The sequence below is a fragment of the Coloeus monedula genome (assembly GCF_965178545.1).
Source record: "Coloeus monedula genome assembly, chromosome: 1".
In the NCBI taxonomy this organism is placed as follows: Eukaryota; Metazoa; Chordata; class Aves; order Passeriformes; family Corvidae; genus Coloeus; species Coloeus monedula.
This window is the reverse complement of record NC_138781.1, coordinates 53736926-53764644: the sequence shown is the minus strand read 5'-3', so window position 1 is coordinate 53764644 and position 27719 is coordinate 53736926. Positions and strand designations below refer to the sequence as shown.

The following is a 27719-nucleotide window of genomic DNA, read 5'->3' as shown; positions in this document are numbered from 1 at the left end:
ACAGCTTTTCTGCTGACTTAGCTCAAATCAGCCTCCAGGATGGCTGCTGAATGAGAGAGAAAAGCTGCTCGACACCTGGACTTGGAATTAAAGGCAACACTTACTTTATGTTGGGCATATTTCTGTTAGCTTTTCCCAATTCCTACAGGCAGGACACTTTTGGGACAGGACTAACAACTTCCCTGTCAAATTCATCTGGAAAACAGCGACCAATTAGCACATCAAAATAAATGACAATGAAAACAGAGCAGCAGGCAGAGTATAGGTGAGGGAAATGACAGTTATGAAATAATCTCTCTTTGCACCTTTAAACATACTCTGTCAAACTTCGTGCCAAAATTTGTGGCATCCCTATCACCTGTCAGAGTGAAGCCCCTTCACAGCCATGAGAGCAACACCTCAGCATTGCTGACCAGTACTCAGAAGACTAATCAAAGACTAACAAATCTTGGCAGAACTTTATTTAAGAAATTCACTTTTCTTTAGATCAACATTTGGCATTGAAGTAAACATTTATAAAAAGAGAAACAGTCTTCTTTGGGCATACACACTATGAATAAAACACCAACACATACTGTTTGCTTACTGCAAACTTTGCAATAATAAAATCTGTATCTCACTCATTTCTAAACCAAGTTTCAATGCCTACAGCTTGTAAACTTCACCATCATATGTCTGTGGAGAACTGCAGTGCCAGTATGTGCAACTACTTACGCAATGTGATTCACAGATTTTTCTGTGTTTTGTGTATGTTGGCATATCTTGAGGGCATGCTCCGTCTAGTGTGTTGCCTGTTTTTCATTAAATGGGTAGACTTTTTGAAACAGTAAATATAGGTTTTCATCAGAGCCCTGAGGCATCAATTCATCACCTTACCTTGTCCCAAACAGTTTTTGAAGAGATATAATAAAAGCATTCTCATTTTGCCAATTGCAGAAAGGATTTACGGATGGTGAATGAACAGAAATGAAATCTAGTTACATACTTTCTAACTTTTATTTAAACGTACTAGCAATGCTGCCTCTTTCATTCTCTCCATCCTGCAGTGACCAGAGTTACTTCACCAATTCAGTGCTCAAGATTCTCACTAAAACTAAAATACATACGTAGCAGAAAAAGGGAAACTTGGATCGATCTCCAATCAACCTGAAGGAAACTGGAATTGCTATTTCCATAAATAAGCAGAGCTGAAGAGCAGCTCTAGAAAGCTCTAGGAATATAGAACATAGTAAATTCTGCTCCAGTCGCATCAAGCAGTAAGTAAAGCATCAGAGACAGGTAGTGCTGAAATCAAGTAAGGTTATGCTGCCAAAGCAGCAACCCAAGATAGGCAACCAGGCTGAAAGATGTAAGGAAAATCGTGCAGGACAACCTCACAACAAATGGAACTGTGGGGAGGGTTGTAGTGAAGACAGTGAGTGTGACAAAGCAGACACTGGCCTCAGAATTGCAGTGCAGTTTTAAATGGGGTCAACTTAAGAAATGGGCAGAAAAATTAGAGGGAATGGGAAAAAAATTGAAATGAGCATATGATAAGACCAAAAAAAAATTTGAGAGTGCAAATGAGGCGTAAACAACAGGAGCCTGGAAAAGATAAATACTTAGCAAGGAGATCAGAAGATCAGGATAAAAGGGTAACTTGAGAAAACTAAGTGAGGAAGGGAAGAAAACTGAAGTGGAGGGAAAGGCAGGAGAAGAAATAGAAATGGCCACTCTTGCCACAGCATATACAAACAGAATTCCAGTTCCAAATTCTGGCAAATTCAGCAACTTCTTGTGTTGTTTTTCCTTCTCTCCCAGTTATGCAGCCTTATCTCCTTTTCCTGAAGCAGGGCATGATCCTGCACCAGTAACAACTCCTGTCATCCTCCCCTGGGCAACTCTACCAGGAACTCTGCCACCAAGAAGCCAATGCCAGTTGATTTATGCTGGTTTTGTAAATCCCACTCTACTTCCTTGTTTACCACTACACACTACACCACTCATCACTTGTAGACTTAAAATAATGAGAACCCTGGTGACTCTCGAAATACTTGCAAACTGAGGTTTCCTGTTGTGAGAGTCACCAGTTGGGGCCTGACAGAAGATAGCCACCAAACTGTGGGAGAGGTTATTTTTGTTTCAGGTTTGTTTGGCTTTCTTAAGGAAAAAAATTCTACAGGCCACTTCTTATGCATGAAGTTGTTTCAGCAGAATGTCTGGATTCCAGCTCAAGCTGTGATCTCACCATCTCCTCCAACTTAAAAACACTCATACAGACTGTTTTTCTAACTCTCACCATCCTAACCAAAACATGTGACATCACTGTTTCTATAGGTGTAAAAACGCCATGTCTCTTTTCCACACACAGTATTGAATTACTTCATTAATCAGAAGGAAACTCTGAGTTTGAGAAGCAGGGCTAGAAACTGGGGTTCAGTATGTTAAACCAACAGTGTGTTGGTTTGTCATTAAAATGTATTTTTTTTTTTCCCAGAAACGGATCTCTCTTGTATGTTTTTCTCGACTTGGTAATTTTCTGTTTGTTTCTCTCTATCCTAGTTCTGCTACCCTCTTGTCTTTTCTATTCAGCTTTTGATTTACCACAGATGTCCTTTCCCAAAAAAATGCTCACACGTTCATTTTTCTTTCTTTCCATTTTAAGCTTACGTCTGTCTTCCTCCACCCACTTAATCTCTTTCTCCTAGTTATTTAACACTTACTTTCAGCTTTGTTTTGGCCATCTTACCTTCTACCAATCATGATTTAAAAAAGGTATTTCTCCTGAGTTTCTTTTTTAATCTAGATGTCATTTCCCTTATCCTGTCGGAAAGTCTCCCTGTTTTTTGATCTACCACCTTTCACTACTTCCCATTTTATTTGCCAACATCCCATAGCCCAGTCTTTCCAGTCCAGGACTGTACCATGCCTCCAGCAGAGTGCAAAGCATAGGCAAGGAAAGATGAACCAAAGCAGGAAGAAAATAAATACAGCCCTGATTTAAATTCCCACAGTCAAAACTGGATTGATGCTCCCACCAGCTGATGGGAGTCCATTCCTTTTTCTGAAAAAGAGAAGCAGCTGCCTGGCTGCAATGGCACCCTAGCCTGTGAGCCCTTGCTTCCTTTGATGTCTTAGGAGAGCACAGGACCTACCTCCTGCATCACTCCTACAGCACAGCAGGTCCCTCCCCATTTCTCCTTCCTTGCCCTGGCAGAAGGAACATCTACAGCATTAGCCCTACTCTGAGCAAGGCCAGTTTGATCTAGGCTGCTGCCTTTGCCAACATCTCCAGCTCTAATATCTGCTGCCTGTTACCACAGAGACAACACACCGTGGAGGCAAAAGGCCTGGGAGGAGAGAGCAGCAGGAGCTCAGAGCGGTCTTTCATGGGGATGCAGTCGGCGCACCACCCTCTGCTTCCCACTGCTCCACTCCCAGGCAGCAGGGAGTGAGTGCCTGAAGAGATCCTCCCTCCCGTAGGCAGCTAGTGGAAGCCACTGCAAACTGTTCTATTGTCCCGACTTCTCTCCACCTCCTCCTCCTCCTCCTCCTCCTCTTTTGCAAGGGTGGGTAAGGAAAGGAAAAAGATCTCATTTTTCTGGTGAATTGAAGCTGCATGATACATGGCTTCAGATTAACAGCAAAGTCCTCCAGGAAGCAGGACAACAGGTCTCATGCTCATCAAGGTACCAGCTTAAACATCTACATCCAACAGCCCCGTGTATGCAAAATTCTTCCTAAACAATAGATGATTAAGTGTAAGATATATAATCCTCCCTTTACAGAGGAAAATAACATGCTCTGAAAGAATAAAGACCCAAGTCACACAGCAAATTGATCAGACTCAGATTGCAACTAGTTTGGTCCCCAGCTCTCGCTCCCTACAAAACAAGGCTGCCTCGTTTTAACCGTAAGAGACAGCTTAATATTTAACAGTCATTTTTTTAAGAAAATCTGGCTAGTGTAAGAGTTCCTTTAATTGCTCATAAGCAATTAAGGAACAGCACTTACAGGCTCTGTAAAGCTGTGCTCAGTGACTGAAAGGCCGGGTGGAGGTGATTACAGCCAGGCAAATCACAACTGCTATTTAAAAATTTAAGGATCCCACCTCATGCTCAAATAGTCCTGGGGAAGACCTCAGAAAGCACTTCCAAAGGGCACATGACACAAAGTGCTGCGAACTTAACACTGCAGACTTGTTTACGCTCTCACTTAAAACCAGTGTAAACCAAGAGGAGCCGTTCAGAGAAGCAACACGAAGATAAAACTCATCCAAGCCTCTGAAGGAGCACTGCCCTGGGGAGATGAGTTTCCCCCTCGAACGGGCTGGCTTATAATCAATGAGTGTCATTGTTCTCACTGCTGACTTGTGACTTCAGTGACTCTTATCTCATGAAGTTTCACGAGCAAAAATTACCCTCTGTATAATAAAGCCTTCCTAGGGCATACTATCACTGATTTAGTTGCTAAGCCAGTCTTAGCTAGTCTGCAAACACCAGTAGCTCCCTATTGGCACCCAAGCTGATCTTTCCTGTGTTACAGCACAATGGCTCTTACCATACCTTGATATAATACCATTGCCTGTTTGATTTCAGCTCTCACAGGTTACTGCTTACTGGTTTGTTTTCATGTTTGGAGACCAAGATTCCTTGTTATAAAACTAAGAAAATATCGTTATAAAACTAAGAAAATATTAAAAATGCTTTGTCACTGACAAATGGAGCGGCAGCTGTGCTGTAAGAAACCAGACAGAAATCAATCCATGATTCCGGTAAAATTCTCAGTGAAACGGAACAAGAAACTCCTCAAAGACTAGTGGAGCACACATTGCAAAATTTCCAAAATTTCAGGGCTTATCAAGACCAAATAAAATCTGGAACCTACACAGCAGTGGGCTATTTAGCCTCTTCATTCCATACCAAAATGATTCTTTCAGAGACATAGAGTCCATATATACAACAAAGACTTATTTTTCCTGGTGCTCTGGTGATTCCTGCAGAACTGGAAGAGACTGGCAAAAAAAAAAAAAATCAGAAAATGTTTATACCAGTTTCCTGCTAAATACAAAACTGAAATACATGGCATTATTTTGGTATTAACTTGCCAGTGTAATTACAGTGATACCATGCTCAAGTGAACATGGCTGGCAAGGTTTTCCAAAACCGAATATATATATACCACCATCCCCACTGGAGGTAGCATTGAGAATTTTGGGCTGTTGCACACCAAGTAAAATGATGCAATCTGCCTTTTGATTTCAAACATTCAGCTTGGTTTGCATTTGTTTGCACAGTATCATCCACCTGCAGCAAACGGTTTGGTGCAGCTGAGAAGACAGCATTTTGATCAGAAGAGAGCCTAATAGATAGAGTCTGGGAAGGTGTCAAATTATTCATCATCAAGTCCTCTTGAGTTTTGGTGGGGTTTTTCCCCCTGTGTTAAAAAGGAGACAAAAAAACCCATGATGAGTATTTTCAGTGCAGTGGCCATTAAGAAGTTTGAAGAGAAGGATCAACAGGCTGTTTGCGCTGATGCAGGTTGTGCTGCAGAAAACTCACTGATTTCTCTGAAAGCAGAGTTTAGACAAGATAAACTATAATCCCACAGTAAATTCCTGCCAGCACATAAATACTGGACAATCTTCTTTGCTCCTCTCATCCTCACAGTCCAAATGTGTGCTCTGCACTTCACTGAAAGCAGACCCTATGCCCTTAATCCCACAATTCCATTCTGTGACAGACTGACTCCTGACCTCTTTTATTACCATGTTTCTTTAAAAAATGAAAATGGTACACAAGAGACACGACTGAAGTAAATCCTTACATCAAGAAAGACCATTCCTTTATTGTGAAGTCTAAGGTTTCGTGGAACTCAGTTTAAATCAGTCTAATGTTACAATATCCCTATCGTTTTGGCTTCTATCAAAATGCACATAATCAAATTAGTCAAAAAAATAATCCAGAAAGATCAAGATATAAGAAAAATATGAAAAAATAACAATCATACTTTAAATAAAATATGACTTCTGTGAAACAAGTATTTATCTTGGAACAAACTCTCATCATAACACCACAGGAAATCGGCTTAGGCTCATTATGATGGAACGTTAGTAAGAACAAAATTTACTTTCCGTGCTTCTTTATTCAGAAGTTACAAACTTTGAAAAAGAGATTTAATAACGAAATAAACTGATTATTTAAGCCCTCGACCTGCGAGCAGTCTATGCACATACTTAGATTTACAAACCTAATAAGTAACCTCATTCCTAGTAGCGTGCGTGTTTCAGGACACACACATTACCTTGAATGTTAATGTATTTTGGTTATAGCAGTACAAGTCAAAACCCAACGGATCTACGTGACTGTACATTGCAGCTGTATCTACAAGTTGACAATTACTGTAATCACTGGAAATAGAAACCCAGATTTCCTCTAATATTGCAAATTTGCTCAGCAAAGAAAGTTAACTAGAGACAGTTAAAATTGTTTTCTACTCAGTAACACAGGATAAATGGGAAGGAGACTGATCCTGGACATTAACTATATTCAGCCATCCAAGTATTACAGTTCCTTGCTAGCAGTCTGCTAGAACCATAACCAAGTTAGGTTATCAGTATGAAAATGCACAGATCAGGCCTTCAAATATTAAATAAAATATTTCCTTGCAACTCTGATGGTGTGGAGAATAAAAAAAAAATATTAAAAGGAAAGAGGAGAGGGAAAGGGGGAGGAGGAGGGGGAGAGAGCTCATGTGTGTATGTAAGGAATGTGGGCTCAATATACAACAGCACTAAATATTTTATCTTTGAACCAAGCTGCTACAAAAGAGTCCTGATTAACATTTCATTGCAAAAGATGCACCACTATACTGAAGGCCTTAAAAATCTACATTTAAATGGAATACAAAAAAAATGTTATTCAAAAGCATCCTCTAGACATTCCCTTTTAAAAGCAGTAGGTTAAAGGTTTGATTTATATAGACTTTAAAAAGGTTATACATTGCCTTTGACACATCACAGTTTAACTGTGTAGTTTCACCTCAGCTTCACATTTATGAACTGGATGAAGACAATACCATTTCTGATGTGCAAATTCAGACTTTTTTATTTTTTATTATTTGCCTGTTAAAAATTCCTTTTGGTACATATAAATGCTAACATCTAGCCTTTGAGGTGTTACTCTTTTACTCTTTTTTTTTCACTTATTTCCCTGAAAAACTAACATATGCTACAGGTTTTAATTTTATTTTACAGAAAACAGCACATGAAAGCATTGCTGGCATATTTATTAGATTCATCTGTTATCGTTTTGTTACATGATCTGCAAAGAAGAAAAAACCATACTCATGGTTACACTAAAAGAGCATGATTGCTGCACCATGACTGGTGCTAAATGGACTGGTAGTTCCTTACTGGTCCCTACACCACAAATGTGGCTTTACCATATTTCGGAGTGTTAAGCGCTTGCACAAGCAATGTTGTTAGAATTATCTAAGGAGTCTGCTGTGCATCACCTATAGATTAATAATTCTCACTCCATGGAAAATCCAACTAAGATGAGGACAAGCCCTAAAGATAAAACTCAACACTTGCTAATCAGTTGTTCAGTAGTGAACCATAGCACAGAAGGGACTTGCACAGCAGCCAGCCTCCATGGGATGCCAAACTGGGGGCCCATCTTCCCATCTAACCCCCAGTGTTTACACAGGGAACTGGTGAGAGATACCAAGCAAAGGCACCAAGCCACAAGAGAGAAGCCAACACTAATAAATGCAAAACACATCACAACTTAAATATGTTAGTGTAAATGTTGAATGACTCCTAATTATTTATAATCAGCAGTCATTAAGAGTCATGCTTTTCCCCCTTGATTCCTTCAGCAGAGAGGAGGCAAGCGTGAAAAATGGGTTAGCAGCCTTTCTGTGGGCCAATTGCTCCTGTTCTCAGAGGGACTCAGCCAAAGCCCATTAGGAAGGTACTGACCTCAATACACTGTGGATCAGGCCCTGAAAGCCACAGAAGTCTCTAGATTCCAAGAAGGTTATGCTCCCCCTGGCTTTATAGTCAGAGGGAGAAGACGTGAGAAGCCTTATGCTACAGTCTCTTTTCCAAAAGATTTTTAAACATCCCATGAGACGCAGTCAGAGGTTAACTAGTGCATAACACCCCCTCACACACCCCGCTTACCTCCCACAGACTTACAAAGTGGGGGGCACCTTCTGCAGAAAGTAAAGGAGGCAGGAGTAATGCAATTATGCAGAAACTCAAAGGAATGTCAGGTGTGCCCAGCATTGATGTGCCGCTGCAGCACACATTTGCACCTGCAGATTGCCTGCTCCCACCCTTTACAGAGAACCTGGCTGCATAGATGTGCACAGGTAGGTCCTCCAAAGGAAATGGTGATCTAATAGCAAAAAAAGCATGTTTAAAGCATTCTTCAGCATTCAGACAAAAGAATGATTTTACATATCCTACCTCAAATCAGACCTTTGTTATCCTCAGTGAAGCCCACTGCTTTTCTGCTGGGAAGGTCCCTTACTCAGAACAAATGCAGACCCTCTGTAAAGCCTACTAATTAAAAGAGTTTCAGCAGTCATTAGCCAAATTCTCTCCCCCATCATCCTCACGCAACAAAATCACACTTCTAACCAAAAGTTCAGTGATGCCAACTGGAACACTCCTTCCTTGATGGTGTTGAAGACCCTAAAGGAGAAACACTTGACAAGCTGTTTGTAATGTTTGCAAAACATTAGAGTCATGGTGCAACATTTTTGAAACAGATGATCTGTAAAGTTCGACAGACCTGCTGAAAAACACAGTTTGTGTTTCCAGCTACTGCCTACAAACTCATAATCACAATGCTTCTAAAACTCCAGGAATCTGCACCATAGGATACTTGATGACATAGCAAATAACTCTTCCACTGATGCAGCAGTAGCAGCTCTCAGAAACAACTCTGGCATTTATTCTCTGAGAAGTAAGTATGGACTTAACAGCATCTACCAGAGCATATGCAAAAGCTGCACGAATGATTGCTTCTGCCAGTGCAGACTCACATGTTCAGAATCACACCTGCCACTTTATTCTAAATCGTTGAACCATGTAAATCATGAGAGAGAAACCTCCTCTTACAGCTACAGTGAAAAGAAGCCAAGAGACTCTCTTCTAATTTCATCAAATCTGTAACTCTGTTCTCAGATGGGCATTTTACATGCAACATCCCAGTCCTGCCAGCATACATAAACGACTCCAGGGGAGCAGCCTGTGCAACACCCATTGGCATCCAGAGACTATTGGACACTATGTGGATCTCGGATTTTTAGGTCAGGTTCTTATCTTTAAGCAATCACTGTTTCAAGATAATTTTACAGTAAAAGTTGGATTAAAATAGTTTGGAAAGCCCTACACAATGAAGTTTCCTCCACTCAGCTTAATGGACTTCAGGCAAGGAACAAAAGGACTTCTCAAAGAATAGGAATGGACCCCACCAGTTAGGCAGACAGCAAGGAATTAAGGTAACATAAATGATTGCTGTACAACCCCTGTATCACCTCAGCTCAGTGACTGCTGTCATTATCTAACCCACTTCCCAGCCTCATACTGCCCTCAACAGATCTGCTCCACTGTAGGTCTTGTTTGTTGTGCCAGGAAAGCATCTCTCTGCTCTGCTTGAGAGGACCTTCATGTTAAATGACTCTGTGGATCATAAATACCCTACATGTTTATTTTTATCCTGAAATGTATCTTAGAATGTATTGTCCTCATCACTCAAAGCCTTTTAAGAGTCCTCATGGCATTCCAACCCTCAACAAGCACTGTAAAATGCAAATAACTAGCATTACCAAACTTAGTACCCAATAGCAAGGGTACAAAGTTGAGGGCAATTCTTGATATAAAATTAGTCTAGCAGATAATGAAGCCAGATTGCTACATACTGTCACCGAATTCTGAGAGCATGACTTCATGATTCTGCATTAAATAACCCAAACAGAAGAATGAAGTGGTAAATTGGAACATGTAGAGCTGTATCCAACATGTGCTCATTTGCAGGTTCCAGTAAATGTGCATTCATAGAAGAAAGGGATCTGCCTCCACCAACAGATACTTCCCAGTGCTACCACCATGGCAAAGACAAGAAGATCCAGTCTGCAGTGCTTAGAGATTCCAACTATCTCATCTGCCCTAATGGTGACTTTATAATACTGGTCTCAAAATGGGAAACGCACAAATTTCTGTTTGACAACAACAGTTATCCAATGGAGTAAGGACAAGGCTTCAAATCCCATCTTAACTGCAGCACAGCCAAGAGCTGAACATACATCTACAGAGATAAAATACCAGCATGTAAACAAGCTGTGATGGCTTTATTCTTGAGATCCAACACGGCAGTCTAATAAGGCAGTCACACATCCTTAATTACACTGGCTCCAAAACAAGTTTAGCTATCATTTAGGCAATTCCAAAAACATGGCAATTGCAAAATAATGTATAACTCAACCATAACTGCTTATCGTGAGTAATGTACACTGCATGCTATTTTCAGATGATAGCAAAGTAGAGAGGGGTAGCACTCTGATTTGGCAAAGGTTTCTAATGACTATCTTTTGTTAACCCCAGAAAGGAGAGAGAGAAACAGCCATCATCATCACCACCACCACTACCACTCATCTATTTCTGTCATCCCAGAGCTAAAGGGAACATAGGGATACTTACCCTGATAAAACGAGTTACAAAATAGTCTTCCCCAGAGGATACAGGCAAGCTTATATAAGCAGCAGTGAAACTGGGCAACTTTCCAGAAAATTTATCCAACTGCCTGCAGTCTCCCATTTCAAGGTAGCTGGAAAAACTAACTGCTGAATAAAGTAATTTGATCCACATCCCATCATTTTAATAAAGACTAAAAAAGAACAGACACCTATTAGTGTTTGCTAATTTTTATTTCCTAAAACACTGAAATGTAAAACATCTTCCTCCCTTCACCTGCCTTCATTGTCTCTTTTAGTTTAAAATAATCAAAAGCATTTCCAGCACTGAAACAAAAAGAAATACCTGTTTATGGACAGAAGCTGAGTGTTAAAAAAAAAAAAAAAAAAAAAAAGTAAAAAAAAAATTATGAAAGCACTATAAATTTCTAAGTGGAATCTTCTTGTCCCTTTCTATTGCCCTCTATGTCCCTCTTTCAATTCCATTTCTTGACATATACTGGGATCACATGGTGGCAGTCACATGAGCCAACTTCACAGCCTTTTCTGACCTCTTAAGAGAAAATTTAGACTGGACAGATCTATCTAGAAGGGAACAGCTGAAGAAAACAGGTCACTGTTTGCAACATCTTTATTTTTATTACACATTTTTATCTTCATGTCTCATTTTTCAACTGATTCTGTCTGAACTCCAGAAGAAGTAGAAGAAAAGTCTATAACCTGAAGGGACACAAAGCCAGGAAACAGATTTTCAGTGAGATCATGTCATACCTCTTCATGGCTTATGTTTACTCTAGTTAACAGCCACCTAACTTCAAGGACTCTTTACATTTTGAAGAATTGCCTGTGGCTAAGTTTTGAATGCTCTCCCTTTCAACTACAGCTTGATAGCCTGCAACATAATGCACACTGCCCTCTGCAACTCCTCCAGCAGAACCTAGGAAAAGCAATTTCACTGTTCTCTTTATTGCTGAACAAAATATAAGCCCCACATAATAAAGGGTTTTACTTAGACTCCTCTAATTTTCTCATTGTTTAGGTATGTTCCACATTAAAACGTGTTCAACCCTGCAGCACAGGGGACTTTCACTACCAGACTACCAAGGATTTGGTTTCCACAGCAGCCAAGACTCCTGGAAATCCAGAAGCATCTGTACAAGGCAATACTGCATGCAGCCAGACCACGGCTGACACCTTGCAGATACAAGGGATGCCCATGACATCTCCGCTGAGCCCATGCACAGGGAAACCCCACTTGCACAGAGGCCTGGCCAGTAAGTCTGACTTCTCTGGGATGTCAAAAAGCCAGCAGAAAATGCTGTGCCCACATCCTGAACTGTTCTTTTGTTGGGCTGAAGTTCTGTCTTCACCTCCCAAAGAAGTGAAGAGCCTACACCTCTCAGAGGGCAAGCAAAATCCAGCACAGTATGTCTGCAAATGCAAACGAAGAAACAGCAGCCCAAATTGTGTTCACACACTCAAACAAAACACTCTGCTGCTCTTACTTCATGGCTAAGATTTGTTTCTAAAGGTAATATTTTTCCCCCATAATTAAGGAGTCTGAAACAATATTTTTCTCAGATTCATCTATTAATAAAATTAAGTTTTTCTCTATCAATTATTCCGTACCTACTTGTAAGATCTTACATTCCTGCAGTTAAAGTACTGGTCCCATGAACAACTATGACTTCTGTCTAACAACACTAAAATACTGATTTTTTGACAGGTTCTAAGTCCAACATGACAAGCAAAAAATTCACCTGAAATCTGCTTAAATGAGAGCACCACAGAGGAGCACAGAGCTTGCTCTTTCCCTTTTTCTTTCTTTCTCTATTTTCTTTTTTTTTCTTTCCTTCTTTCACTCTTTAAATACCTGGTGGAATTTTCAATATCTTTGCTCAAGGTTCTTATTCACTTATAGACATAATTATTATTTTTTTTTAGGAGTAGGCTTATTTTTAGCATCTGTTTGAGCCTAGAAGATAAATGTAGCAATAATTACAGTCCCTTGAAATATTTTATTACTTGAGATATTTTGGTATCATTCATACTAAGGTTATTTCTCAGAGGAAAAAAAATAATTTCTTGGTGCCAAAGAAAATGTATGCAAGGCTTTAATTCTTGATTTAAGTTTGATGGCTGAAGAAAAAGTTCTTTGGGAATTTAAACAGCAGAATGAATCTACCTCCCCCTATCTTCTGAACAATCAAAAGAAAGTGTTCAAAGCTGAGAACAAGACTTTTATAATTATTTCCACTCTTTCATATGCAACATTAACCTCCACCATATAAGCAAAGAAAATGGTGTCTTGGAACAGATATTTTAAGCTCAGGGTGACTGTCAAAAGAATATGCTGATGGCACCTTGAATTGAAAATACAAAATAAAACCAACTATTTATATTCTTCTTTGACCAATGCTTAGAAAACCTGGCACTGACTTAGACTGAGATGAATGTTGGAAATTAAGTTGGTAGAAATCCCCTGAGTGATTCCAGATCCATGCTTTTTTTTGGCAGGGACACTGTGATCCTGTACCTATCGCCATGTTTGAAAAGTACCAATGTCCATTCACTCAAACTCTTCAGCCAAATATCTCTGAAGAATAATTCATCATATACACCTTCAGAAAAGAGGCTTAAAATAATGTTCAGAAAGCAGCATACAAGTCTGGCATTTCTGTAAGCAAAATTGTGCTGTTTTCAATTTTGCTGAAAAAAATGTGAGAGGTGTGGTTCTTTGTGAAGGCCCTGAAAATGCCTGTAAAAACCAGCAGGTTTTATAGCACTTTGTGACTGAATATTTAAATATCAATTAAAATAAAGGATTCCCATGCTCTTCCCATGGAATTCAATGGCAGTTGACTTCAAGACAGAGGTCAAGTCTGTATCTCATCAAATCTCTGAAACCTGGAGTAGCTCAAACTACAAGGAGTGATTCTATTACAACTGAATGGCAACTAAGACATCATTATTTTTCCCCTTCTTTCTGATCATACAGAAGAGTCTTCAAATAGAACATTTGTAAAAGTAAGCGTATTTCCAGGATGAGGTCCTGAGATAGCTTCATGAGAAGTTATCTCAAGTTTCAGAGATGTGATAATTCAGTGATCAAGGGTGCTGGGAGCCCAGACATCTTACTGAAGGGGACCAACTGAAAGACAATGGCTTGAGTAAGGACTGGAAAGAGACACCTAAGACTGAATATTTAAAGCCTGCACTAGTTAAAGTTGCTAAAAATCTTTTCAGTATTTCAGGGAGTTGTGGACTTTGGCCTAAAATGGAATAAAGCTCCATCTTACCACTAAAGAACAATATGAAATTACAACTACAAACACAACTTACAGACACCTTTTATGGGGTTAATTTTGTCTCATCTCTGTCTCAGTGTGGATCCTGAAAGTCATACTCCGTGTTTTGAGTGCAGACCCCAGAAAGGGATGGATTTCCCTGACCTGCAGGGAGCTCAGAGCAGCCCCATGAACCCTGAGGGGTTCAGAAAGCTCAGGCTCCTCACCAGGGCAACCACCTGTAACTCACAGAAGCTTGAACTACCAGCAAGTTAAGCAAAACAACTGAGGTGGGGAGAGAATACCCAACTTCCCTCTGACCTCTGGCAGATGCAATCCCCAGCCACAGAGAGATCCTGGCTGTGAAAAGCTGAGGATTCCCAAACACTTCCAATGGGACAAGCTCTAGAGTTGAGAGAGAAACACAACACACAGTGCAGCCATCTCCTGAGTGAGCCCACTCTGCATCACTATGCTGTGCAGTCAGGCTTAAGGGCTCATCACAGATGCTGAGCACCCCAGGGAACCGCCACCAACTAGCAGGGTCTAGCCTTCACCCTCCTCCTCTCCAGCAGAAATACAAATTCAAAAATAAAAGCAGGAAGACAGTTTATGAGGAGCATTTTATCTGAGTTAAAGTTGGAACGGGATGTAAACTCCCACGGGACATCTAGGTTTACACACTTCAGATGAAACCATAAATTGAATATTAAACACACATTTTTATCAAATCATATTCCTCCCAGAGAAGGCTGAGGACTGCCTGTTTATTTTTTTAATCTGTTTCACTATGTTTACAAGTGGTAGGAAAGCTGGTTATATCAGCCACTCCATCTTTTTAGCTCTATTCGAATGACTTTGATTTTGTTTTTCTAACACTGCTAAGAAAACTATAATGCAAAAAAATAAATAAAATCTATAATCTGTGAAAAAGCACTCTGAAATCCATCAACCAAGTTGTATCCATAATTGCTTCCCTGGCTTATCAAAAAAAGGCTCATTTGCATTATCTGTTATCTTTAGATACCCATCCTGGTCTATAAACAGAGTTATCAATCCCGTTCAGAGGCCAGTCCACAAATTGAAGTTTTCTATAGAGGGAATTAGCTATAAACAAGCCCGAGGCAATTTTCTTTGACAGCCAATGGTAAACCATAGGAAGTAACTTCAATAGTGATTTACAGTTCTTCTCTGGTTTCCATCCAACTTTTCCTTCTTGTGCTTCTGTTCCATCCAAAAAGGAATTTTTCAGATGTTCTAATTTCCCATTCAAGATGCAATCAATGCCAAGTCTAGGTGTGTCTAATCCAATTTTTACGGTGTGTTCATGGGCCAGCACCAGAGAAAAAGAACTCTCTTTTTATTTTCTTTCAATTGCCTCTGCTGCAATCACAAGACTTGTCATCTCCTGGTGTGAAATGCACAACAGCAAAAGAGAGAGTGAAGGAGATTTGAGAGAGAGAGAAAGAGAGAGAGAGAGAGAGAGAGAGAGAATACCAACCTACTAAAAAGAAAGGGGGAAAGAGATACACAAGAATAACACTGACATTTTTTAATGACCCTGCATACTGAAAACTTGCATTTAACAGAATAATTAATTAATTCCAGCTTCTTAAAGTCTGTGTGGAGTTTTTAAGTCCTCATTCAAATCACAATATACCATTAGAAGCAGGATATTTAGGAATAGACTCCAGCTTTGAACCACCCATCCTCCTCATCTATACCACAGTGAAGTCAGATTCAAGTCCTGTAAGGCTTGCTCATGCACACCACTCTTCTGTAGACGAATAAACCCCATTGTCCAGCCTCCCACACCACTGAGAGTCAGAGAACTGCTAGTCTTTTACAAATGAAAGATCTTTTCTCTTAGCAGCTTAACATACATTTTGGCTAGCCCTGACCTTCTGAAAGAAACGTGAATATTTAAAATATTTATTTTTCAATCTCTAATTAAAAAATATCTGTAAGCCACTGACATGCACAGTGGATCTTAACGTGCACCACAGGCATGGAAAAGAAGTAACAAGCAGGGGCATGATTCCTCTCTGGGTAAACTACAGCAAATGAAAGTAAAGCAGCCAAAAACCCAATGTGAGAGACACCTATATGGATTTAAATCTGTGAGAGAAGCTGCAGAAGAACAGAGAAGAATTACACCCAGAAGTTTAGCAATTAATAAATAGTCCCTGTGTCAACACAGACCAATAAAAACTGTTTCCTTTTATATTAAAGGAAAATATATTCATATCTCTGACTACAGAGCCCGCACACTTTCCTCTTCCTTTTCTCTATATATGCATTTACCTGTGGGACATACATGTGTGTGTATATATATATACACACATGCACGGGTTATTTTTCCCGACTGAAAGCTACCCTAATGGGTAGGCACTAATGGATTTGAAGCGATAAGGTAGAGGCAGACATGCAAAATGCTCCAGAACTTCTGTTCCTAATCAATCACCAGAGATCAGTGACATCATTCAAGCCTTTGATCAGATCTCCCCTTTCAAGCTTAAAAAGAGGGATAGATTGACCCACACCAGTGGAGGGACTGAAGAAACACCTAGGATACAATTCACAGTGAAATATGAGAAGTCACTGGCATCCCTCTTCAGAAAAACTATCCCTTCCCACCTTCCTTAAGGAATACAGCGTACATTCCAGAGCAACCAAGCACAAACAATAGATTTATCTCTTTCCCCAATAATTAGAAAACAGCCACAGAAAAAACACATCACAAAATCCTTTCAGATTTTATTTTTTAAGCCTGCACATACATTTCATCCTGAGCAGGCAGTTTATTATATTGCTTGCATTTAAAAATCTCCTCAAGTCCATTAATTAGAAAAAAAAGGAAAAGAAAAAGGTAAAAAGGAAAGGGGAAAAAAAGAAAAAAACAACCTTATTTTTCCAGAATGTCTGAGCAGCTTTAAGAACTAAAGGCTGACATCCATTTTCAGAGAAGAAACAACTTTCAGGAGAACCAGCATCATGGCAAGCATTCAATAAATTTAGCACCAGCCTTTGTCCACATCAGGGCATTCAGAGAGTTTGGATCACTAATCCCACTTCAGCTAAAATTGAGCTCCATTGTTTCTCCCTTTCATCTGAGTTTCCATGGCACTTACTAAGACTTAAGTGTTATTTACTTAGTGCAGTTTGTTAAAAACAACAACAACAACAAAAAATAAGTCTTAACATGAGCATCAGATTTGTTTTACTTTCAATAACCTCAAGGCACAGTCAACATTTTACAGTCTCGGAGATTTCTTCCATGTAAAAAATCTTCAAGAAAAGCAAAGTTGAAAACAGACCTAAAAACATTCACTTCATTGTTTTGGTTTGGTTTCTTCCCCCATCTGTATTTTTAAAAATCTAATTGAGCTTCCTGAACTGCAGCAAAAATGTAGTTTATTATCTCCCTCATCAGGTGATCAATGATTTCATTAATAAGACAGATAACAAAACTGTCATATCATCGACACAGTTATGAAAGATGATCCTGGCTTCTTGCTCCATTTTCCAAGGTCTGGGATTCTCTGTGGCAGCTCTGAGTCCATTCAATATTTTCCACAGACAGAGAAAAGTGAAAATCCATTTTGAAACCAATTTCAATTAGGATCCAGAAGCTGTTATCACAGGTGTCGCAGAATGGGCCCATAAGTGGAAATGTCGCCTATCCATTCTGAAATGAAACCTTATCAGGGGCTACGAAGATGGCTGAGGACAGCCTATCTGTAAATTACTTTTCGTCCTGTGTTAACTCAACCCTAGTTCTGTCATATGGAATTCTTTCCAGCCCCTCGTAATAATCTAATGACTAACTAGGCGCTGTACCAAAACGGTTTTTATTCTGCTCGGACTTCCCCTGCCGAACGAACGGGGCTGCAAATGCAAATAACCGGAGGCAGCCAGGCGAGCCGGCGTATTTAGTAATATCATTTAAAGCTCTCATAGTTTATTACAGGGAAGTAACGGGCTTGCATTCTGAAGCCTGTCTCCACCCATTGCATTCCTGGTGATTTTTCAATTGCAAACTCCAAGGCCCAGTTATTTCATTAATTCAGCACCCAAGTAGTGAGGCTTTTCTCTCACATCTTTCAGTCTCCTTTTAGCAAATTATCCCATGACGGAGGATTTATTCAGTCAAAGACCTCGGACTTTGAGAGGCAACAAAAGAATCAAGAGACTTTCTGGTCCACCTGCCTGGCGAATGATGAGGCAGGGTAAAGCCTCCCCTAGAGAAACCAATCAAACCATTGTGTGGCACAGTCAGACCTTTTCAACTGTCAAGCCAGGAGAGCAGGAAAAGAGATGAAAGAACTCAGGATGAAGCTACCATTTACAGAACCATGTGGGAATGGTCTCCGAAGATTTAATAATTGGGATGGAACTCAACTTTCTGAAAACTAAAAGAAAGGGGGGGGAAAAAAGAGAAAGAAAAGAGAGAGAAGAAAAAGGAGAGAGAAGAAAAAGGAGAGAAAGAAGGAGAGAAAAGTGAGAGACCAGGAGGAGGGCAAAACACTGCTGGTCAGCCCCAGAAGCAACTTTTCCACACATAAAACCCTCTGTTGTTATGTATGAACCCCTACACTGGGGAAGATGAGAAAAGCAAGCACACGACAGGGGCACAGAGAGAGAGCATGGTCTACAATACTAACTTCAGTTTCAGCAATTTGTCATCCCATCTTAGGAAAAACTGCATCATTACAAACCTGTTCTATTTAACAGAACAAAGAAAATACCCTTAGTTTGGGACATCTGTGTGCATTTTCAAGCCATTGTATGCATGGGACTTAAGTTTCCACTTGGCTGCATGTGGAACATGCAGGAGAAGTTGTACTAAATGAATGGAAAACAGCATATTTTAAGTAGCTGGCATGTGCAAAGAATGTGCTCCTGTATAGCAAGACGCCAGCTGACTGCAGGCAGAAGATGAGGACCTGCTTTTTGATAATCTGACACTTAATGCCTTATAAGCCAAATTTTAAAATCATCTGCACAAAACCCAGCATTTCCTGGGTACTTCTCTCTTTCAAAGTGCCTCTGCACACTTGAAATATGCATTCATCAGTAGGTCCAGATCACATTTACAAGCAAGTCTTTTTTCTGAATTGCCAGCCTTATGGACAAAAATAGAATCGGCAAATTAAATTGTGACCGTTTGCAGTATACATCAAAGACTTTTAATGGGAAATAAGATAGTAACACAGTACTAAAAATCCGTCTCATTCCCTTTTAGTTCGATGGCAAAAGAATGCATCTCCCTCCCCTTCCACTCTCACCCCAAAATAATGAGATATGGCTTGGAAAGAATACAGACAATGTAGTTTTAATATGGCACCTTCTTTACATAATCACAGACTGTACCCTTAGCTCACTTCTCCCACTTACTGGCATATGTGTTTAGTAATAATTTGTATGTAAGCAGAAGCTGAAGTTTTGATTCCTCTGCAAAAGAAGAAAAAAAAGAAAGGGGGGGGGGAGTAAATAGAAACATACAGAGCAGGGCTATAATCAAATGCAACACTGATTCCTGATTATTTCCTTTTAACTGGAAACAGATATGAAATAGAAAACATCTAGAAGAGAAAAGATGAATGCCATTTGAAAACCTGTTAAGTAATTTAATTACTTCAACTGCCTTAATTTACACAGTTCAGATCGTAAAGCCAAATACTGTGCCTGCCAGAAGGATTGCCTAGCTTTAAGTCAATTAGAAGGATTTTTTAAAATTCTTTTTTATTTAGTTTAAGAAGATGATCTGCTCTGCATAGCTCCTTCACTTGCAGATTCTCTTTTTTGGGACTGAGGATCCAGAAGTTTTCTACCTTAATTTTTAAGCGCCCTTCCAATCCTCCCAAGCAGCCTGGTAGCCATTTGTTTGTTGACACCCATTTCCAGCAGCTGGGAGGAAGATGCCATCACTTGGAGCAGCAGTGCTGCTGCCATACAGCCTCCCCACTTCGGTGGCATGGGCTGGAACAGCAATACAAGGTCTTTAGGAGGCCTGTTCTCTTTTAGGGTACCTTCCCCTGAGACCAGCACTTGATAGCAGTGAGTGAGCCTTTTTTTGGAAGGCTAACATTATCACTGAAGTTTCAGCTGCCAGCAGCCTTTTTCCTTCTAAAAATCAAACCTCTTGGTTGCTCCCTCCTCACCAGTACTGTGGGCTGTAACGGGTGAATTTTTTGAGTTCTAACTGACACTAGACTCCTGCAAAGCACAAGATACAGAGCATGGTACCATCACCATACTGCAGAGACACAGCAAACCCTTTTATTATTATCATTTCTGTGTCAAAACCCAGGTACAATTTTAATATGGTTGTTTGGGTGTTTTAGTGTTGAGTCTTTTTTTTTGTTTTTCAGAAAAAAAACTCCCCAGTGTATAATTTCCTAAATTTAACTTCCACCTTGAACAGGTGGCAAGCTTCTGCTGCTAACTAATGTTTTCTCCTGATTCTACCCCGTGTTATCTAGCAGGATGATAAGTCATTACTTACTGATTACAGTGATTGCAGGGATAAGCCACTCAATCATCTCTTTCTGGAACTTGCAAAAGGATACAGGAGGATTGACATTTAATATCCCTTATGCTATTAACCACTGCAGGGAGGGGAGAGAAGGGGGGAAAAAACGAGGGAAATCTCAGCAGAATTAATGAAGCAATGCTGTATTGCTCTTGCACGTCACTGGATTTACAAGGGGGTAAGTGTAGGGACGGCTCACTGAGGAACAACACTAGAAAATAGTATCAGGCAGAATGAGTTATTACAGTCAACAATAAGCCATAACTTGATGACTGAAATTTTATTAGTAAGCATAAAGGACCATGGGTGCATTACTCCAAAAGAACATGTATTTAATTAGCTACTCACATCAGATTACAATACACCAAGACATGCAGTCCCCACTTAATTACAACCTCCAATACTTCCACTTCCAATACTTCCAAGCATCAGGGGAGCCTATTCTCCCCTAGGAAAAGTACCTTCTTTTAAGTTTATCCTCTTACAACCTGGTTGCAAATATTAGAACAGAAGGGTACAAAAAAATCTTACAAGTTCAGGTCTTTGCCTTTGCTTTTTTGGGCACGTGTGGCCATTCTACCCTTAACTTTCATGCTGCTCTATACAACTTGTAAATAGGAATTACTTGCAGAATTTGACATGCTGAAAAACAAATTAATCAGAAAAACATGTACACTGAAGTCATCATTTCCAGCATCTAACACTACAGGATGTTGTTTCCTCCTTGACCTGAAAATGAGAAGTGAAGAGGGCCACTCTATCCCCTTTAATTTCAGGGGAAGAGGATGGCATCTCCGGATTGTTTTGTAGAATCAGATCTCATATAATCAATTCAGGACTCAATTTAGAAGTCACTAAAATAGTACAGGCAATGTTTCTTGATACCTAACAACCTCTTTTGAACCCTGACCTCTCAACAGGACCCTAAGCACATCAATCCAACAAGGGGGCCAAGAATGGGTATTATGATTAACACCTATTTTATGGTGAGGCTTGAAAGCAAGCAGCAGGACAAGCAACCAACTGAAAGTTTAAACAGGAAATGTGATTCTTACAGGGTTGCAGACTGCCAAATACTTCCTTCAATCAATCCTGAAAGCACTAGGAAGAAGGAAAAAAAAAAAGACATAGATGAAGCTGGCTCTTCTTCTGAAAGAATCAAAGTGGACACATGAACTTCCTCTCATTTATTCATCTTGGTTTTAAGTTACATCATCATTAAGATAATAATTTCTGCTTTCTATCACTTTAAAGTACGTTCTCAATAACTATCTGATTCTGATAAAGGTAGTCAAGTCCACAGCCTACATACGTTTATAATTAGCTTTTTTTTAAAGCAGAGTAATAGGTTAATAAGAAATATCAGATTACACTGGAACAAGCTCATGGGTCAAAAACTAGACAAAACAGATCAAACTGAAAATAAGTGCTTGCCTGTCAGACACTGAAGCAGTTCCTATACAATAACTGCATTGTTTTAATGCAATATTAAAAACATCAATTTTGAGCCAAAATGTCCAAAAGAGGAAAGCATTCAAGTCACCAACAAAATTCACAAGCCAAACAGTAAATAAATCAGGTTTGAATACAGCATCACAATTTCCTAATGTTATCCAAGCAATGCTGTGAAGTGCAGCCTTGCCTTGTACAAGTATCAGCTCAGTCCTTATAGAAATTCCCTCTATTTTTTTGAAATGAAGGCAAAAAAAAATTATATCTATGGTACAGATTAAGTGGAAAAAAACAAATGGCATTGAGCTGAGGACTATGTTAAATTAGCATGGGGTTTTTGGTCAATGCCACTTAGGAAGTACCCTAACAATAAATCCAATTCACCGACAAAACAGAACACAGAGTTAAACCAGCCAGCCTGGTAAGGCACTGAAACCACTGCCTAATTGTAAGCATGCAAATACCAACATTATTAGGGCAAATAGAACTAGTCCCGTGGCTAAAGCAAGGCATTTGCCTAGGTTCACCAGACTGGAGTTCATGACTTTATTGCAATGCTTGGGAAGGCTGGCGAATCCCGGTGCCAGGGCAGCAGGAGGGCACTGCACCAGCGCAGGCAGCACAGCTGCACAGGCAGGGCACAGCAGTGAGCAGCTTTCTGCTCCAGCACTGCAGCACTCAGACTGACATATGGACTTGGCGTGCTGCTGCTGTCAGACAGCTCATCCGTCAGGCTGCGAGGCACAAGGGCTGAGGAGCAGGCGTGAGGCACAGGGAGCAGTGCCTGAGCATGCTGCCGAGGAGCAGCATGGAGGAGCAGTCAAGAACAAGCCTTCACACAGGCATTCATTACAATTCAGCAGGACAAGTCACTGTGCAGACTCCTGCAACATTTCCAGCATTCACCTGGTGATTTCTTTCTAATCCTGGAATTACTTGAAATTACAGGAGGTACTGTATTATCCAACAGAGGTCTAGCAAGGCAGGTTTTGTGACCTGCAACACCAGACAAAGGCTCTCCAACAGGAGCTCAGAACTAAGATTAATGAGTTTATCAATGGATACCACCCAAAAGAAAGACATTCTTTCCACAACTTGATAGAAACTGGTGTGTGCATGCAGTAACCTTCAGATTGACCTAAATCCACCCTGACATGGTAAGGAACAGGGTCTTGGTGCTTTGTTTCCAGAAAAGTGGCACGAACGTGCAGGTGAGAAGACAACACCTGATAATAAAGCCCCATGTTAGTGAGGTGGTCCAGGGCACTGGCCTCTACTCCAGTGTAATACAAGTGGCACAGTCATGACATAAATGCAATTTATTTGTTGTTGTTATTACCTTGCCAAAGCAGATCAGTCTGAGGTTATCAACTCCCACCACACACAAAACTAAGCTTACTTTATACCGCAGCTCAAACCTTTTATTGATACAACCTTTTGTGAATTAACATCTCCAGTAGCAGTTTTCTTTAGCAGTTTTTGTCCCCCTGGATTAATATCAGTATTTAATAAATTATATAGCAGTAAATATAGCAGTAAATATATCAGTATTTAATAGATTTAATAGCAGTAAATATAGGAGTCAAATAAAGGATGAAAAAGAACAATTTGCAAAGGAATGTATCCTAGTAAACTGCACGCAGTTTGGTTGAGACACACAAAATGAAACACAAAGAAGAAAAAAAATCAAAAGCTTGCAAAAAAGAATTCAAAACAAAGCAAGAGTGGTCCCTCTGGGAATTAAAGTGCACCAAAGATTTTCCTTAGTTATTACAAATTATAATTTTTTTTTTTTTAATCACATGTATTTTAAAAGAAATTTTAATTTGCTCCAGTCGATGTTTTGTCCTGGAGCAAATTTTAATGGCTTCATTATAAACCCCTATATTTAGGAGTTTATAATGGAAATGCTGGCAGGTCCATATCTAGCACATTGCAAGCATCTCAGCAATACAGAGTTTGCAGTCAGGTGAGTGCAGCAGAAATCTTTATGGTACTAAGTTAATGACAGGAACTCAGCAGAAGTGGCTAACGTGAACTGTGGCCCATGCCTGCTCACTGTTTGAGACTAAGTGGAGCTGCTGTCTTCCAAAAGGCAACCCTTAGTCTGAGCCCCAGAACTTGTACTGTGTTGTTCAGGTTAACATGTGAGCTACCCTCCCAGCTCACCTTTCCCACTTTCTTACCCTTGCACCTAGATTTACACCAGATTCTTCAATATACAGTCTGCATACCATATGATTTAAAACTTCTCCACACTCAATATAATAGCCATATTAACATAGATCCTGCTCCTGGTTGTGTCACTCCTTTCTGGGAGCTGTTGAAATAATGGCATTTTCTTTGTTTCCTCATGACTGTAAGCTTTGCATAAAGGCCATAACTAGCAGCTTTCCATCTGTTTATGATCCAAGTTCTGACTCCTTCAGAAGACAGCAGAGCTACTAAAAAAATACTGGTCTGTACTAAAAAAATACTGGTCTGTACATCACATCTCAGACAGGTATCACTTACATACGTTACCCTGCAAACTTTGTTAATTCATGAGTAGTCCAGAAGGACAGAAGCACTGATATTAGACATGATTATGAGGTGACATTGGTACTATAGGCAGATGTTGCTCTGCAATGACATCAGTCTTCTGAGAAGAATAGCAGGGATCATTCTGTCTTTTTGTTATTTTTAAGGGTACCTTACCTTGTTTAACAGAGCATTCAAATGCAAATCACAACATTTAACATTACCGAAGCTCTTTGCAAAAAAAAGAGGCACTGATTCGACAAAAGCTGGTGTTTTGTAGGAGTGGTGTCTTATAGCAACTGATGATGTTCCTGTAGTAATACTCATTCCAGCATTAAAGAACAAAAGATGCAAATGCACGCAAGCTCCAGCTTTCATGCAAATTGTCCCTGTAACCAAAATTCATTATCATGACAATCACATCTGCAAGAAGCAAAACTTCTAAAACACTGCAAGAGTAAAACTTAACATCTAAGTTCCTAAAGTTTTAGTACTAGTATTTGTTTCGATACATGCTCCATGAAGTCTCTAGACTAAGAGGAAATTTTTCATATCAAAGAAGGAATCTAATTTTTTATCCCTTTGAAGCCCAACTCTGTATCTCTTGAAACTCGTTTGCTCTGTTATGCATGAAGGTAGATTAGAAACCCAAACCTTGGAGATCCTGGTATCTTCCTTAAATACAAAGACCCACTGAAAACAAAGTTAACTGTCATTGTCTTAAGAAAACAAAGTCTTGGGCCCCAGGAGCGTACTACGTTAGCATCTCCTTCCATTAGCAGGAGATAATTCCAGTGACACAACTTTGTAGTCATTCACTAGACTTTAAGTCTTTCCAGCTCTTGGGAGTTTGATGCCCCTGCCATGCAGTAATACTCCACACAGGAGAAGCATGTAGTTAAGAACTAATACTACCATTAAAGAAAGAAAATTACTTGACCACAGGGTAGATCAGTGTCAGAATTAGGCAAAACCATCTTGCAAGCTTTCATTTTAGCCCTCTAAATGTTTACCAATAACATTCAAGCTATCCCAAACAGTCAGAGATGAACGTTTGAGTACAAACCCCTGACACATCAAAGAATATGCATATGTGTTTAACAGTCATCTGTTTGAAAAGTTGGGCCAATGTGGAAAATCCTATTATCGATTAAAAAAAATACAATGGGGACCCCTTCAGCTACTGCGAACCACTGTAATTCTATTGACAGCAACGGATCTGCACTGACTTAACCAGCTGAGGATCTAATTTCATATGCCTTAGAAAACTGACGCAACTTTTTCCATAGCTGCTCAGGAGTTTTATACTCTCATGGGGATCAATTCCATCTAGTATGCAAGCAGGTGTTGAGTTTGCTTTGAATCTGAAGTCCAGTCACACAGAAGGATACTGGGACATGTGCCATCTAATTTTTACTGACCCACAGAGATTCCCCTCTAGTATGGCTGTAGGATTCATGTATTTTCTGCAGTAGTCTAGTGGGAGATACCTGTTTCTTTGAGAAAGCAGAAACCTTTATTCAAGATATCAAAGTGAGAACCTGACCTGGACCACAAGCCCAGATGAGTGAGCATGATGGAAGCAGAAAGTGTGAACAGAAAATGTTTTGCCAGAAATACACCAGGACTACAAAACATACAGAAAGGCATGTTCTGCTTTTCACCATTACTAGACTGATTTGTAAAAAAACAACAGTTAATCTGCAACTATCCAAAATCCACTCCGCCCACACCATTTCAAGCAATTTTCTTTCCTAATGCAACAGGAGTTCTGCATTAGTGGGAATCAATATGCTCAGCCCTCTTAATCCAAACAATGAAAAGGTCTAGGGCTGGGATTAGCTCACACTCTTCAGAGGAGCAGGGTATATGTAAAATTGTCAACTGAGATATAATCTCTGGGGAGAATTAAGCAAACTACTCCAGTTTTGCAAATCTACAAGCTGTACATTCACAACTTTGAAATGAATCCACCAGAGGATACACACTTAGCTTGATGTTTTGTTCCAGGCATTAAGGAACTTTGGGGAGGTGGGACAGCCCTTTGTGAGAAGGAAGTCTATTTGTAGAAGAAGAGAAAAAAAAAAACCGTTTGACACTAATTTTGACAGACCTACTTCTGTCTCTATAGTAATAACTAATTACCTAACTACTGTAAGAGATTTCAGTGACCAAATGCAAAGCACTTGCAGGCCCTGCCAGGCTAATCAAGACAATTTCCAAAATGCCAGAAACAGGAACTTCCTATAATAAATAACTTAGCACATTTACATCTCAAATTAGAACATCTGGAAGAAAGAGACTATGCCTGATGCCAAAACAGGCCTTATTGTATCCTACCACTTTCCACCACCACCACCCCTCCCCCATTCATTTTCTTTAGCCTTTTTGTAGAACAAACACTGATCCAGGTGCAAATGCTCAATTCACAAGGAATGCAGTGAACATAAAATTTCTGTAGGTTTGGCTGCTAGTAAATCCCTGCTGTTACTCACCATTGGAAGTTGTGCTGGAGGCAACAGCTTTCTCACTGACATCTGTTCGACTGGAGCATTTCACGATGGAATTCTCCACTTTTTTCTTCTCAGTTGTGGTAGAGCTATGGGACTGCGCCTCCATGATGACTTCTCATTACTTCAGCTCTCCTTGCACTAATACCTGAATGAAACAAGAGAGTCATAAACTTTAAAGACTGTTTGAAAGCTCTGCCCAAATCTTCTCACCCCTCTCACCTGAAGAAGAGCCTGGAGCACAACTGAATTAGCAGTTCACACTTCTGTAAGCTCATCAAATCATGTTTGCATGCATGAATTCCTAAGGAATTTAAAGAAATACTAACACCAAAAATAAGCATGTTTGCCTTTAAAGAGAATCAGCATCACAAACCACTATGCTGTTTGATGGGTAAGTCCACTTTTTTAAATTCGGAAAGGTTTTAATGGATCCAGGGGGGAAAAAGGCCAGTATTTTTCTCTTATGCCCAGAGCACTTTGGAACAAGGCAAAAGAAAAAAAAAAAAATCAAGACAGACATTCATGTTGACTCTAGAAGCCAAATATTTAAATTTCAACATTCATGGTGTTGGAACACACTGCAGCGGGAATTATCCTGTCTATCTCTACACCTTGTTACTCATGTAAACATCTCTCACTTTGTTTGTTCAGAAATCTAATTCAAACAAAATTGCATTGGTGAAACACCCCGAAAAACCACAGGGAAAGACAAATATTATTGCTGGT

The 27719-nt window shown here is 39.8% G+C and overlaps 1 protein-coding gene across 2 annotated transcripts in view; it reads right to left on the bottom strand.

Annotated features, from left to right (window-relative positions):
• The window catches only part of GLI3 (GLI family zinc finger 3), a gene marked incomplete at both ends in the record, with an annotated part of 187785 nt that extends 160686 nt beyond the window's left edge, over window positions 1–27099 (bottom strand). For both annotated transcript variants that reach the window (XM_082276657.1, XM_082276656.1), the window contains one exon: window positions 26976–27099. In XM_082276657.1, coding sequence (XP_082132783.1) covers window positions 26976–27099 — 124 coding nt within the window. The remainder of the gene's footprint in view (window positions 1–26975) is intronic.
• Window positions 27100–27719: the final 620 nt, after the last annotated feature.